We start from the raw sequence: 14,946 nt of genomic DNA on the forward strand, positions 1-14,946 counted from the left end.
AAGATCACGAAGAACAAGCACTCTCGTTCATATCATATACATTTTCCTCCAATGATGAACAGTTGTGGCAATGACTGGCCCTTCCGAATCCCGATTCGTATATCTGTCATACGTGAATCTGGTGCTACCAACGCGACTGATAGCAAATCTACCAGCTTGATTCAACCTGAATCGAAACAACGTTACATTTTTCGACCACCCTAAGTAGTTCATTAATGGCTAGCTCAATTTACCCGCTATCTCGAAGAGCGGGATGGCTTCCGGGAGTGTTTCGGAACGGTCCGCTTCCATGATTAAGTGCAACGAAGGTCGCCAGCCCCTTATTTCTACGGCTCAACAAAACCGCTTGAAAATACCCAGACGATTGCTTTGCTGTAGATCTGATAGCTTGTTGTCTTCATTTTTCATCAGCTTCTACGCTTGGGAACCGTGAGAACGCAGATATAAATTGAGGAATCTTCCAATCACGGCGCGAGCAGTTTGAACCAAGCACCATATTCCATACTACTTAGCACAGGAAGTTGACCGGGCGATGAAATGGGACCTAAGTTTCAGTGTTTAGGCATAAACTTACAATATCGGTCAATCAAACGCCCATAAAAGTAGCCATGGATATGTGTGGCAGCTTCCGCATTTTCCTCCCAGGGTCGCCTAGTTTTGTCAGCAAGTCTGATTGATATGGGGTTTTAAAACTTTGTGTGAGAACGTAGCATAGAGATTTAACGCTCGAGGTGTGGTGCTGACGAATCTATATTTATTTCAGCACATAAGTGCAAAAGGACTGGAGTCCACAATCGTAGAAACAAAAATCGCGTTGCAGAACACATGCAGGCTTATTCGTTGAGGGGTTACATCAAAAGAGTAGATTGCATTTTCTAATTCGTTGATTTGCTAGGAAGACTATGATTACTGCTACAAGTGGGTATCTTTCGGGGCTACACAAGGTCTGCGCTCGATCCACAGCTATATGGAAAATAGCAAGAAGGGTGAAATTTAGCACACAGAAGTAAGAAAATCATCGCAGACTAGGAAAGAAAACATCAGGTAGAGAGAACGCCAAGCTGGAAGAGTCAACGGTTCAGTGCTTCAGACTAACCCATTTGCCAAAAGCGCCCCAGTCTTCGAGAGACATAACTGCTAAATGCTCCCACATAAGCCCGCCTCGTGCTAGCTTCGTTCTTTCATACCACGTCTTTGTGCCTTCGAACTGTAACATCTTGTACTCCGTTTCAGGCTGTTGTTCCTTGGCATCATCTAATAGTAATGTAGTGTCGAGATCCATCATGTCAGCCTCGCCTTCAGTTTCAGGTGGCATAAATAACAAATCGGAATCAATGTCCATGGGCATGATGTCGGCCAGCGAAGAACGCCGAACTGGACTTGCGGCATTGCTGACTACTCTAGAACCAGCATTGGAAGCCGGTGTGCTCAACGTTGTATCAGCTCGATTAGTCGCTACAACAGGCTTAGGGGAACTGCGAGGATTTTTGCTAAACCTGTTATGGGTTTCAACAGCCTCTGACGAAAGTGCTGGAGAAAACCGGGGCCGCGCAGATATCGAGCCCGAAGAAGGGGATGCGGCATAGGGTTCGTTGAAAGGAGCATCAGAGGTTACAAGCCGCAAACGCGTGTCTGGTGGTCTGGCGCTTGCAATAAGATGGAGAATCTCAGAGTCGATATCCATTAGGTTATTAGCATTGTTTGAAGTTGGGGATGTGCCGACATCTGGCGGATTCTTAGAATGTTGCGAGCCGAGTCGAGCAGCAATTGCTAAAGCATTCTGCTTCTGCGACGTCATGCCTACTGCACTAGTCTTGACCGGTTCCCGGTTTAAGCTGAACTCAGGGTCTTTCGCAGAGGTGGATAGTCTAGAAGTCTGGGTGTGTAATGGAGTTTGTCTTGGACAATCCGTTCCGGCAACAACTAACTTCAGCCGTCTGGCCTTCAAGATGCTTTTCGGGCCAGTTCCCATCACTACGAATCTGCGGAGAATGTCCAATCGACTGAGTGACCATGCTGCAAACATCTCTGTCAACAACTTCTCGTCATCATGATCAACTCCGGTCCAAGGTTGACCGAGACATACCACGGGATCGTTGTAGAAATCTACCGTACAATCCGAGTCATATGAATTGTGCTGTTTGACAGACTTAAGCTCTCCTCTGGCGTATACTTCATTGAGAAATCCATGGATCTTAAATCTGGTCAAGCAATTTTCATATCCAAGTCCCCGTTCAGATGCTTCTGCGTCTTTTGAGGGGTTGTCATGGTTCTCCTCTAAAAACCTATCGCGCTCCTCAGACTTAGCAATGGCAAGCCCGTGCATGTAACCTATAAAATCCCAACATAAGGCGATTTTCCATGTACCTGGAGTTGCTTTATCAATCTTTCCATGTCCAGCCGTTTTCCCGAAGAACCAGCAAAGCACCTCGTATGTCCGCTCTGGTTCAGCAGCCAGAAAACTAGGGGTTAAGAAAATGACACCACCATGTGGAAACAATCTTTCAAGTCCAATTTTCCCAATATTTGAGTTAGCTGGTTCCTCGATGCTCATGTAATTCTGATCCTGGTAAAGGGGGCTTAGTAGAGATGGGAACGTTAAAGAGTTACCCTTCAAGCCAGTAACGTAAAAGAATTGAAATTGTCGACCCGATGATCGAAGCATGCTTTGTAAATACGGCAACTCATCCAACTCATCAGCAATGGATCCGTGAATGATGACCGTACCAGAAGGTAGGTTGATGAAGGATTTCCAAGATCCTTCTACGTCGCTGTTGTAGACTTTACAAGCCGAAAAAGATGCTTCTAGGTAGTTCGCAAAAAACTGTGAGACATCTTTTGCGTACGTCGGAAACATTAAGTAGAAATTGGGAGAGGGCTCTTTCTTTCCAGGAATCCGCAGTCTGTCTCTGGAGAGTCCATGCACTGTTTCCACTAAAGATTTCCTGTACGACACGCGACTGACCTTCGGGGACGTTTGTGGTACAGTTGTGCGCAAAGCATCGAATGAGGAAATGTCGAAATCGCTACAGAAGAGTATGTATCTCAGTCTCACCTCTTCTGGATAAGGGTTTTCGGAAAGAAAGTTCCATTCTTCTGCTGCGTTCGGATATACCAGAATGTTAAACTCTGGTAAGCATGCTAAAAGCCCAGAACTAAGAAGTTTCATCTGGCTCGCAACCTTGTCAACCACATTTGAAACAGAAAAGTCGTCCATGTCAAAGGGCACCAAACTACCATCCCAAATAACACGATGCCTTCCGATCTGAAACTGTGTACTGATATCTCCGTGCACACATTTGATGTCAAGTTTGATATCAGAAAGTGCAGCAAAGGCTCCTCGCCATTTTGTATCAGGGCCCAATTCACCAACATCCAATGGCACAGCCTGCTGATCTCCACTGCCTCCAAAGAGAACCATTTTCCTGCGATCTTTAAGCACTTTGAGCGCCCCTTTACGTCTATAGTCGTCTACAGAGACTTTCTTTAGCACTTTCGGTGGCATTGCAATGGTTTCTGTCGAGTGTTTTGCGTCGAAATTTGTCAAATCCTCAGTAGGCTCCGATGCGTTGCTCATAATTTCGGGCTCATCAAAAAAGGTGGCCGACTCTGTTGGCCCAAAAGATACTGTCTTCTTGGGAGCGGGTTTCTTCTGGTAATCGGATGATGTGGATTTGGACAATGAAGGTGGAGCAGCGTTTTCCCTATCCTCAAGTCGGTGGAAATCCTCTGTCCCTGGGGCTCTGGCCAACGAGAGGTTTTCATGTAGGTACATACACTTTTCTGCAGTGAATTTGCATTTTCCATGATTCCAGTACTTGCAGGTTTCCGGCATTTTCGCTACTGGTATAGAAGAGTCATCGGAATGCAAGAACTGGCAGTTATTTGAGTATATGCATGCGTTCTTGTTTACCCAAAATGGGCATCGGCCATATTTGTGGGTTTTGGGGGCATATCCGATAGGAGGCAGTTGATTCCCTGGGTACTTTGATGGTATTGATAGAGGGAATCGACTATCGTTGGTGTGGAGAAAATCACAGTTCGAGTGTTTGATGCACCTCCCATCTTTGTGCCAGTACCAACAAATCAAAGCGAATGTACCTTTCGTCCTCTCTCCATCAGTTGGAAGAGGCTCTGATGTATATTGCTTGGAACTTTCTTCAACATCACCACTAGGGCTGTACGATAAGCCTTCAGGTTGTGGGTCTATATCCGCTGTCAGATCGCTCTCAGCGGAGTAATCAAAAGGACCGTCAACCTGCTTTAAAGCTTTACTATGACCAGGCGGCGGTTCTGCAATCGAAGCGCCCGGCATATAGTCATGCAGGTAAAAGCAGTTGATACCTTTCGAGCAAGCCATATCGGCTCCCTTATGTAGATTCCAAAAATAACAGATCTTTTTGCCAGTTCCAGGCAAATCTATGGGATTAGAAGGACGACGCGAGCCTTGGGGATCAACAGCATCACTTGTATTGTCGTCTCCAGGCCGAGAATCTCTGCGGTCATATATGTTGACTGGCGGTCTTCGAATGTCCGCGGATTTAATTGGTTGCAGTTTTGGGTTGTCTCCAGGCTTGAACAAACCTCCTATAGCGGTTGGATCAGGGGCTATGTCTCTATCTCTGCCGGCCAGTTCAGCTTTGCGAACAACACGCATGTTTGTGAAATGTTTTGTTTGTTTACTGGGATCAGAGGAATTCTCCAGCAAAGTCGGCCGTCTTTTTGTTACACTTCGTTTAGCAAAGACATTCTTGGGGTTCTTGGGAATTGATAGACTTCCTGGTGGAGCTCCTTTGCTCCTCCCAGCTGGAACTTGTCCATTGGACCGGGCGGGTTCGCTCAACGAGACCGCTCTTACTGGTTTTGGCCTGGGAGCGACTGGCGGTGCCTTCGGTATATTGAAAGTAGCACGCTTTGAGGTTGAAGTCTCCACATTTGAATTGGTCTTCGACGATGGGCCACTTACTGCGGCAAGACGCTCTTGTCTAGTGGGAGACTTTACAAGACGCGAGGTTATCTGAGGCATTTTCGGGTCAAGTCCACTAACAAGAGCATTGGAGTTCGAGTGCGTAGCCCTCTGATGTGGAACTGCGGCTTTGCCATCAGCAATTGCGTGCACAGGGTCCGCCACAATAGCCTCCTCGTCAGACTCATCCTGTCCTTCTTCCGTATGTCGGTTCGCGATGCCTAGTTGAGATCTTTTGAATTGCCGTCGGGCAATACGTGCTTCTTTCTCTTGTTTGAGTTTTTTCAATTTTGCCTCATATCCTTCAACATCAAAAGGCTTCTCAATTCCGCTTGCTTCTCGAGACTTCCTTGTTTTCCAGGTTTGCAACATGGATAGATCCACAATGCTGTCCTCGGGTTCCCATGCCGCTCTTTCAATTGGGTAGTCAGCCCATTCCAACAAATATCTTTTCCCTCCTTTCTCTTTCTTCTCGGCCAATATGCGCTCGACGGCAAACTCATGGTCTGAAGAATATTCACTTTCTTGTGTAGATGTAAGAGATATATTATCGTCGTCATCGTCAATCGAAGATTTCGAGGCAGCTTTCTGTCGAGAAATAGCTGCGGCAAACATTTTTGGATATATATTTATTTTTGGAAACTGACCTTGGACGTCGTTGGAGCATTTGGCAGATCGTGTGCTGCATGTGGGAGTCAATGGCCCAATGGCCCAAGGTGAGATGATACGAAACGTAAAATAGGCTACTTTTTCATAGACAGTGCGGGCATATCCCACTTATACGTGACTGAGAGATAAGGCAAGCATCTTCAAACAAGACATTCAAAATGTGATGGAGTGTCGATGTATCAGTGGTTGTACAAAACAAGACATTCCAGTCACGTGATACTCCAGCTGTGACTTGGTACGTGCGGCGGCTCGTTTCGAAATGTTCCTAGGGATTTGAGTGCGGAGGAGTGAAAGGACATCGACAATATCTGTTCTTTGCTGTTGAGTCACTTTTGAATAATCCTGTTGTTGTTGTGAATTTGCTGAAGCCGGTTTCCTTAATCACCCAAACAAACTGTTATTCCCCCACTCCTTCTTCCCGACTTGTATATCTTCTGAGCCACAGCTGCTTCGACCATACCTAAGTACGCCAAGGCAAACACCCTGAGCCACGTCGAACACGAGCCTCTTCTTTCGCCAAAGAACAAAGCCGCCCGCATATCATTGCGACAACAGTTGATCTGAGCAACGTTCCTCTTTCAACAACATCACGATACCCACGCACAAACATGGCGAATGATGAATATGATGTATGTGAACTATTCCTGGTTTCCCGGTCGTCTTTCCCTGCTAATGCTTCTGTCTCCAGTTCCTTTTCAAGGGTAAGCTTTAACCCCACCGCCCAAACTGTCGCCTGCGCTCCTATACCGCCAGAATACTGACATTTCCTTCTTCTGCTACAGTGGTTCTGATCGGAGATTCGGGGGTTGGAAAATCCAATCTATTGAGTCGTTTCACCCGCAACGAGTTCAACCTAGACTCCAAGTCCACTATCGGTGTTGAGTTCGCAACCCGGTCGATCCAGGTAGATGCGAAGACAATCAAAGCACAGATCTGGGACACAGCTGGGCAGGAGAGATACCGTGCCATCACATCTGCGTACTACCGAGGCGCCGTTGGAGCTCTGCTCGTCTACGACATTAGCAAGCACCAGACGTACGAGAATGTAACAAGATGGCTCAAGGAGTTGAGGGACCACGCAGACTCCAACATTGTTATTATGCTGGTAGGAAACAAGAGCGATTTGAGACATCTACGGGCTGTGCCTACAGAGGAAGCTAAGCAGTTTGCGAGTAGGTTTAGCTACGCTGCTAACAATCGTCCTATATGCTGATGCGCTTGCCAGGCGAAAACAATCTTTCATTCATTGAAACTTCAGCACTTGATGCCAGTAACGTCGAGCTTGCTTTCCAGAACATCCTTACAGGTACCGCCAATTCCCTACGCTCATGATCTTGTGACTTGTGGTGACTAACTCCTACTCCTGCAGAAATCTATAGAATCGTCTCAGCAAAGACTCTTGATAATGGGGGCGACGCCGCACAAGCAAACCTAGGCGCCGGAACGAACATCTCACTCAGCAAACCCGCGGACGAAGGCGCAGCGAAAGGTGGCAAATGCTGCTAGATGATTCCTGACCAATTTACGATGCGTGGACATATTCTGTTAGGTGAATGGTCAATACAAGGCGAGGCGGCGTCTATAACATGTCATGGAAGGAGCATATGGGTAGTCATGAAATTCAGGTTCACGGCTTTTGCAACTCTGTCCACAAGGGGCCTAGTTGATCTGCCTTTGAGGATATGATTATTCTGGTACTTCGTTCTCCTCAGTTTTAGGGTTGTCTTCCTGTTACTTTTTGTGTTTGGCGGCTGCAGGTAGTTGTTGCCCTTTTTCGGGTTATGGCCGTTACAGGTTTTCATGAATGCTGCACGATGAGTACTCAACGGGGTGTTATCTTAATTATTTTCTTTAGAAATTGTAATATGTGCCTAGAACTTTCTCCTGCCGTTTTCACCACTGACTTGACCTTCTCCCATTTTCTTAATATCATCGCTCGGCTTTACCCAGGCTTCGCTCGCATCTGTCATCTTTTCTGTCCCAAATTTGTCGGCGCACCACCTGTAGACACTCTCGATTTCCTCTTTACTTTTCGACTCTAACTCTTCCTTCTTGGGGTTACCCGCATTCTCCTTACACTGTTGGACGGCATCTAGGAACTGCTGGCCATCGTCGAGCTCCTCTTTCTGCTTCTCATTCTCTTTCCACTCTTTCCAACCAATTCCTCGTGTTCCCCAAACATGTTTGTAAATCTCGCTGTCTCGCACATCACTATACCACGCTCTGGCATTGTCGTAATCCCCCTCTATCCGATGTAAAATGCCATGCAAGAACATGCCCTCAAATGCGGGCGCAGACTGCATATGTCTAACTAGAAAGTGTGCAGATGGTAGGTCTTGATTGAGAATGTGTAGAACCACTTCTAAGGTAGGATGGAGGGATAAGGCTGCTATCTTTGCCGTGAGTGACGGTACAAGAGCTTTTCCAGGTGGTAGTAGAGGTGGTGGATGCGTGAGTAGCTGGGCGCGGATCTTTGCTAGTGATGCCATTGTGAATTTGGTCGTTAATGTACCGCTGATATGAACTGCTAAACTTGAGGATCTATGGATGTATTAGTAGGTATGGGTTAGTGGTGTAGCAGGAAAGAAAGCGTCATCAGTTTCTGGGTGGAGCCCATTTTCAAAACAGACCATCAAAGGCATTCTGAAAATCTTAACTTTCGTAAAACAAAGCAATACTATTAGATCTTCGTAGAATGGGATGAAAATAATAATAATTCAAGTTTGGAAGAATAGCATGTGAAGCTCATGCAGCAGCACCGTCGCTGCACAGATTCCACGATAGGTCTAGCGCCATTTACCCTGCGCCCCGCAGGTTATCGAGAACTTCCAAAAAAAAGTTGAAGCTCTGTACCACAATTTGCGCCAGCGAGTAAAAGCCGCACACAACACAATGGCTTCAGTCTATAAATCGTTATCGAAGACCAATGGTCAGAAGGAGGAGGCGCCTGCGAATGGAGTGAAAAGAAACAAGCAGAGGGTACTGATATTATCTTCTAGAGGTATCACATATAGGTATGCACTGCGAAGAGTTTAATAGCTGGACCATAAACTAATCATTTGATGGAATAGACATCGGCATTTGCTGAACGATCTGGCGTCTCTGTTACCGCACAGCAGAAAGGATGCTAAACTTGATACAAAATCAAAGCTCTATCAACTAAACGAACTCGCCGAGTTATATAACTGCAATAACGTTTTCTTCTTCGAGGCGCGGAAAGGTAAGGATTTATATCTATGGATGAGCAAGGCGCCCAATGGACCTACGGTGAAGATGCATATGCAGAATTGTAAGTCCGTTCCTAAGAATTTGAGGATACAGCTAACCGGCCGCAGTACATACTATGGAAGAACTCCACTTCACAGGAAACTGCTTGAAAGGCTCGCGGCCAATTCTCTCCTTCGACGCATCTTTCGATAAAGAACCACATCTTCGAGTCCTTAAAGAACTCTTCCTCCACATCTTTGGCGTTCCCAAAGGCGCACGCAAAGCCAAACCTTTTGTAGACCACGTAATGGGCTTCACCCTAGCTGATGGCAAGATATGGATCCGAAACTACCAGATCAACGAGACTGAGCCATCGAAAAGCACGGCCGCCGTAGATGGAGAGCCAAAGCCAAAACAAAAGCACGGAAGAGAGACAGAGATTAGTTTGGTGGAGATCGGTCCACGATTCGTTCTCACGCCAATCGTGATCCAGGAAGGTAGTTTTGGAGGCCCAATAATCTATGAGAACAAGGAGTTCGTCAGTCCAAACCAAGTCAGAAGTGAGATCCGGACGAAGAAGGCAGGGAGATACAATCAGCGAGCTGAGCAGGGTGTTGAGAGATTGGCGAAGAAGGGAGAGTTGGGCTTACGGACGAGTGGTGGAAGAACGATGCCCGTTGATGAACTGGACACTGGAAAACTGTTTGCTTAAATTTATGATGTGTCTATGGGATGCAAAATTGTGGCGTTTCTGGTGTTCGAGAACATGAATGGCGTGTGGGAATACCATACTAAATGAAATGTATTTTTGACCTTCATTCTCGAGCAAAAGAAATGCGAAAAAGGTAGGACGTGTTTCTGGTATTGTCCCAGAGTATTGGTAGTATTCGGCATATATAATGTCTAGTTCTGATGAGGATTATCGACCAACTGTACGTAAAACTCACACTTCTCAAGTCCATATCCAAATACCAATTGCGTCACCCAACAGCCCACATTAGAGTCTTATTTAGACTCAGAACCTACATTAGCCCGCAGAGAGTAAGATAAGTGGCAGAACGACCTGGCTATTTTGTTGTCTGAGCTACATATACTCAAGAATACGTAGGTGCTTCTATTAAACTACAAAGACTGTTCGTCAAGAGAGTCTAAAAATTTCGCATTCCCTGAAAGTAACTGACGAATACACGGTTGTGTCAACTTGATCAACCAAATGTCGTTTCGACTGCCACTTATTCTGTCCACCGCAAGCTTAGGTGTAGAACATTCGACAGAACCTTATGTCCTAACTACCCTCTACCAAAGACCTTGTCCATTTGAAAGGAAGGAATTACTTGAAACCAAAAGTAGGATTACTACATTCTCTGACCAGACCATTAAATGAACAATACACAAATCTCCACTCCAAACTCCAACTCATCCATCGAAGTATTTTCACACTCAAATAACATCACAAGTTCACAACCTCCTTTAGGCCAAGCCTCCTATTCAAGAACCGCAACGCTCTGCCCTCACATACACAAGTTACGGCCCCGGAATGCCTTGCAAGAACCATCGGCTTCTGGTGTACTCATGGATCATCCTCTTTTCCTTGAGAATAACCGAGATTCTGACACATTGCCTAACATAAACTATCACATCCAAACCCGTCTACCTCTTCTCGTTCTTTAGCTTCTCTGAAAAGATAATAGAGTTCACAATATGGACAGCATACTTTGCATTAAACTCATATTTCATGTTCTTCTTAAGTTCTTCCCAATTATTTGAAGTGTACTCAGGTAACTTTGGACCGTTTGCCCACGCTCAAGATCGCTACAACGATCAACACAAGAATTCTTGTCCTTGTTCGTTCGTCGAAAACGCCATTATATCAATTGAAAAACATAGTAACATTTATACCATCAAAAATGCGGAACCCATCTACTCTAGGTTGAGGCATAGGTAAAACACCGCGCTGAACTGGCGCAAGTACTAGAGTGGCCGCCATTCCCGAAGTTGTACGTACCAGTAACTGACATAGCCGCTGAACAAACCACAACTTTCGGAAGGTAGAATTAGGCGAGATAGATGATGATGGCGACAATGATGCGTCGAAAGCAACGTTGTTTGGTCTTTGATTCACATATCCTCTACTTACATTCTTTTCCCTAGACACTTCCTCAAGGAATCAACTTCTGAATCGTCGAACTGGAAGTACAAGTTAACTCAATATACTAAAAAGAAACCATATTCCAAGATGACATACTACTTTAAGTATAATCATAAGTTTCGTAACCCACAGCTCACATATTATTAGTCTCGAGGCTTCCAGTCTCGCGGTGAAGAAAAAATATCGACATAAGTAGCATTAACTCATGGGCCTCCTTATGACTCCTTAGTAGAGACGTACCCTGTAAGATTACAAAACGTCTCATTTCCTGAAAGCGATAGACGAAATATCCCCATTTTGTCAACCTAATTGAAGAAACATGATTCCATTAATCGGATCGAATAAACATCGTCTTTTAACTACCACTTACACTACGCACCACGAGACAACCACAGGCCATCCCATCCCACAACTCCGAACCTCTTCCCTGGTCTCCACATTCACACATCGCCTCGTCATTGTTTATTCTAGACACTCTTCCCCTGATATGCCAGAGTAAAATTTAGATGTAACAATTCCCTAATTTGCCAGAATCCTACGAGATTTATCAAAATCAAAAGTCATCCATTCATGCTAAAAAGAAATATCACAAGACCAAAACCACTCAGAAATTAAGAATAGTATTCCAACCACTCCAACGCTAATCATAGTAAATAGATAATATTAATGTTCTAACATAACTTCTTTTTTCAACAAAAACTGAAACGTCTCATTGCCTGAAAACGATACACGAAACACCCCTAATTTCTCAACCTAATTGACGTAATATACGATTCGGTCAACCTAATCGAATATCCATTGTCCTTAGGTTATCACTTATGTTGTCCACCACGAGACAACCCCGTCTCTAGACAAATCATCCCATTCCACAGCTCCAGACCTCTTCTCTCGTCTCCACAACATCTACATATCTCAACTCATCATCTTTATCCTAGACTGTTAGACAACTTCCCGAGAAGAAGAACCCGAACCGCCAAACTAAAATCCATGTGTCGAATCAATTCTCTATAGTGCCGGAACTCTACAAGATATATCAAAACTCAAGTCATCTATTTATACACGAAAAAAGCCTACTAGACTAAAACCATATATAACAATAGTATTACAACTAATCCAAGCGTGATCATAGTAAATAGATAATATTGATGTTCCGACACAACTTCTCTTTCCAACAGAAACATCTCATTTCCTGAAAATGGTACACGGAACTAGACCATTTCGTCAACCTGATTGACGAAATATCGTACATTCAGTCAATTGTCTTGAGCAAATGCACCATATCTGATTTGCTGAAAACGATACACGAAATAGACTAATTCGTCAATTCAGTTGACGAAATATGGTTAGTTCGTCAACTGTCCTGAGCAAATATTGTGTTTCGAGTGCCATTCATATGTTCCTCTGCCATTCACCAAAATACTGATTTCGCTTTTCCATTCCAATGCTATTCGCTGTCCATCCAAGGCAAACCCATCCGATGTTTGGATTTGGACTTCGAGCAGCAGCATTAATCACCTCCACCACGAGACACCATCAGAAGAAGACAAAATAGTTTAGACAAAAAAAGCAACACAGAAATCGATGGTCATCTATTTTACAGCCTCACCTATCTACCATCCCGCTCCATAACGACCTCCCCGCTTCGCTACAACCCAAATTCAATACATCTGCTCCCCACATCGTGTTAGGATGTTCAAGACAAAGGAGATGATAGACGGAGGAGAATTTGTAATATCAAATCAAACCCCCTTTTTATGTGAAGCTCTTGGTGAAAGACACGACAACATCCTTCAATTTCGCCTCGAGATCCTTGCTCAACGCACCCTCCTTGTCAATCGTGGCCAGCAGATCGGATTCGTTTGTCCTCAAGTGTGAGATGAAATCAGCTTCCCATGTCAAAATCTTGTCTACTGGCACAGTGTCCAAGTGTCCATTAACACCAGCATAGATAAGAGGAACCATCTCGTTGACAGCCATAGGTGAGTATTGCTTCTGCTTAAGGAGCTCGGTCAACTGTAAATGTGAATGTCAGTAATCTGCCATGCGCCTCTTCGCGGATGAGACTGTCAACTTACACGTTCACCACGGTTAAGAGTCTGTTTTGTAGCGGCATCCAAATCGGAACCGAATTGAGCGAAAGCTGCGACCTCACGGTATTGAGCCAAGAAAAGCTTCAGGGAACCAGCAACTTGCTTCATGGCCTTAAGTTGGGCAGCAGATCCGACACGGGAGACAGAGAGACCGACGTTGATAGCTGGGCGAACACCCTTGTAGAACAGTTCGGCCTCCAAGAAAATTTGTCCATCAGTAATTGAAATGACGTTGGTTGGGATATAAGCGGACACATCACCACCCTGGGTCTCAATGAGAGGAAGAGCAGTCAAGGAACCACCACCGTGCTTGTCGGACATCTTGGCGGCACGCTCCAAAAGTCGAGAATGGAGATAAAAGACGTCTCCTGGGTAAGCCTCACGTCCTGGTGGGCGACGGAGAAGGAGAGACATTTGACGATATGCGACGGCCTGTTTGGAAAGATCGTCGAAGACGATCAAGGCGTGCTTACCATTGTCTCTGAACCACTCGCCGATTGATGTCCCGGTGAAGGGCGCCACATATTGTAATGGCTGCTCTCTGTATCAGTAACATGTTCTCCTGGATGGGAGAGTTGAGGGTAAAAAAAACTTACAGCTGCCTCAGAAGCAGTGGCGGCGACGATGACACAGTACTTCATGGCGTCGTTCTCCTCGAGGGTCTTAACCAACTGGGCAACGGTTGATCGCTTTTGTCCAACAGCAACGTAAACACAGTAGAGCTTCTTGGTCTCGTCGTTTCCGTCATTCCATCTCTTCTGGTTGAGAATGGCGTCGAGGGCGACGGCGGTCTTTCCGGTTTGACGATCACCAATGATCAATTCTCGCTGACCACGTCCAATTGGCACCATTGCGTCAACAGACTTGAGACCAGTCTGTACGGGCTGGTTGACAGATCGTCGAGGAAGAATACCGGGTGCCTTCAATTGAGCACGACGCCTCTCGGTGGTCTTGATTGGTCCCTTTCCGTCAATTGGGTTTCCTAAAGCATCGACGACACGGCCCAACATTTCAGGTCCAACTGGGACATCGACCTGCATAGCAATGAGCAAATTGTATACCTAGACTTATTCGCCTCAACTCACAATCTCTCCGGTACGCTTAACAGTCTCACCCTCCTTGACCAGACGATCGGAACCGAAAAGCACAACACCAACTTGACCAGCTTCCAAGTTCATGCACATCCCCTTGACACCGGATGCGAATCTGTTGCTGTTCAGCGAAGTGCACCCCAATGATGCAGATGCGAAAACTTACTCGACAAGCTCCTCGGCTTGAACATTGGCCATACCATGGACACGAGCGATACCATCACTGTTGAATCTCTAGTCAGCCCTATATTCATACCCACAGCCACCCTTTATTGCCCTTTCGTTCTTCGTCGAGCATTTATGGTATTGATCGACGTACCCAACAGACAGGACACGTCCAGTCTCGGCGAGACCGGCCTCATCCTTAACACCCCTAATTCTCTGCTCGAGGATCGACGAGACTTCTGTTGGGGAGGCTTTCGACTCGGATGCGTAGCTTCGGGCCTGCTTCGATGCTGCGTTGAAGGCTGCTGGCGCGGCGGTTCGTCCCTGTAAACCAGATGTTAGCCGAAGCCCGAAAAACACGAAGAGGAGCTTTCTCGAGCTCGATGCAAAGGTGCAGAGCTCCAACCGCCAACGCTCATCATCACCCGGAGCCAATTAAGCTTGATGAAGATGAAGGCATGTATGGCGACTGAATCTAAGCTCGAAAAGATATTTTGCGGTGGCTGCTGGGTACGTACCGCTGCGACTCTGCCGGATGCAGAGATTGCGCCCACCGTCCGGCTGGACTGTCGGAGAGCGTTCCTGAACATGATGACCAGAGTGTATGTA

General features: G+C 45.8%; 5 protein-coding genes across 5 annotated transcripts; 2 read left to right on the forward strand and 3 right to left on the reverse strand.

The window, feature by feature from the left end:
* Positions 1 to 1,078: 1,078 nt before the first annotated feature.
* On the reverse strand, positions 1,079 to 5,581 carry GLAREA_03006 (Chromo; the record flags this gene model as incomplete). The annotated part of the gene is made up of 1 exon (XM_008088091.1): positions 1,079 to 5,581. One exon carries the CDS (start codon positions 5,579 to 5,581, stop codon positions 1,079 to 1,081), a length of 4,503 nt encoding a protein of 1,500 aa, XP_008086282.1.
* A 662-nt stretch (positions 5,582 to 6,243) lies between these two features.
* GLAREA_03007 (P-loop containing nucleoside triphosphate hydrolase) lies at positions 6,244 to 7,141 on the forward strand (the record flags this gene model as incomplete). Its single annotated transcript, XM_008088092.1, has 5 exons — positions 6,244 to 6,264; positions 6,324 to 6,336; positions 6,418 to 6,807; positions 6,861 to 6,941; positions 7,005 to 7,141. 5 exons carry the CDS (start codon positions 6,244 to 6,246, stop codon positions 7,139 to 7,141), a joined length of 642 nt encoding a protein of 213 aa, XP_008086283.1.
* A 365-nt stretch (positions 7,142 to 7,506) lies between these two features.
* On the reverse strand, positions 7,507 to 8,124 carry GLAREA_03008 (uncharacterized protein; the record flags this gene model as incomplete). Its single annotated transcript, XM_008088093.1, has 1 exon — positions 7,507 to 8,124. The coding sequence occupies one exon, from the start codon at positions 8,122 to 8,124 to the stop codon at positions 7,507 to 7,509; it is 618 nt and encodes a 205-aa protein (XP_008086284.1).
* A 403-nt stretch (positions 8,125 to 8,527) lies between these two features.
* On the forward strand, positions 8,528 to 9,554 carry GLAREA_03009 (Class II aaRS ABD-like protein; the record flags this gene model as incomplete). The annotated part of the gene is made up of 3 exons (XM_008088094.1): positions 8,528 to 8,649; positions 8,707 to 8,924; positions 8,971 to 9,554. The coding sequence occupies 3 exons, from the start codon at positions 8,528 to 8,530 to the stop codon at positions 9,552 to 9,554; spliced, it is 924 nt and encodes a 307-aa protein (XP_008086285.1).
* Positions 9,555 to 12,743: 3,189 nt separating this feature from the next.
* GLAREA_03010 (P-loop containing nucleoside triphosphate hydrolase) lies at positions 12,744 to 14,927 on the reverse strand (the record flags this gene model as incomplete). Its single annotated transcript, XM_008088095.1, has 7 exons — positions 12,744 to 13,004; positions 13,067 to 13,615; positions 13,678 to 14,115; positions 14,167 to 14,287; positions 14,339 to 14,395; positions 14,492 to 14,661; positions 14,856 to 14,927. 7 exons carry the CDS (start codon positions 14,925 to 14,927, stop codon positions 12,744 to 12,746), a joined length of 1,668 nt encoding a protein of 555 aa, XP_008086286.1.
* Between the last annotated feature and the right edge of the window lie 19 nt (positions 14,928 to 14,946).

The sequence above is a fragment of the Glarea lozoyensis genome (assembly GCF_000409485.1).
Source record: "Glarea lozoyensis ATCC 20868 chromosome Unknown GLAREA6, whole genome shotgun sequence".
In the NCBI taxonomy this organism is placed as follows: Eukaryota; Fungi; Ascomycota; class Leotiomycetes; order Helotiales; family Helotiaceae; genus Glarea; species Glarea lozoyensis.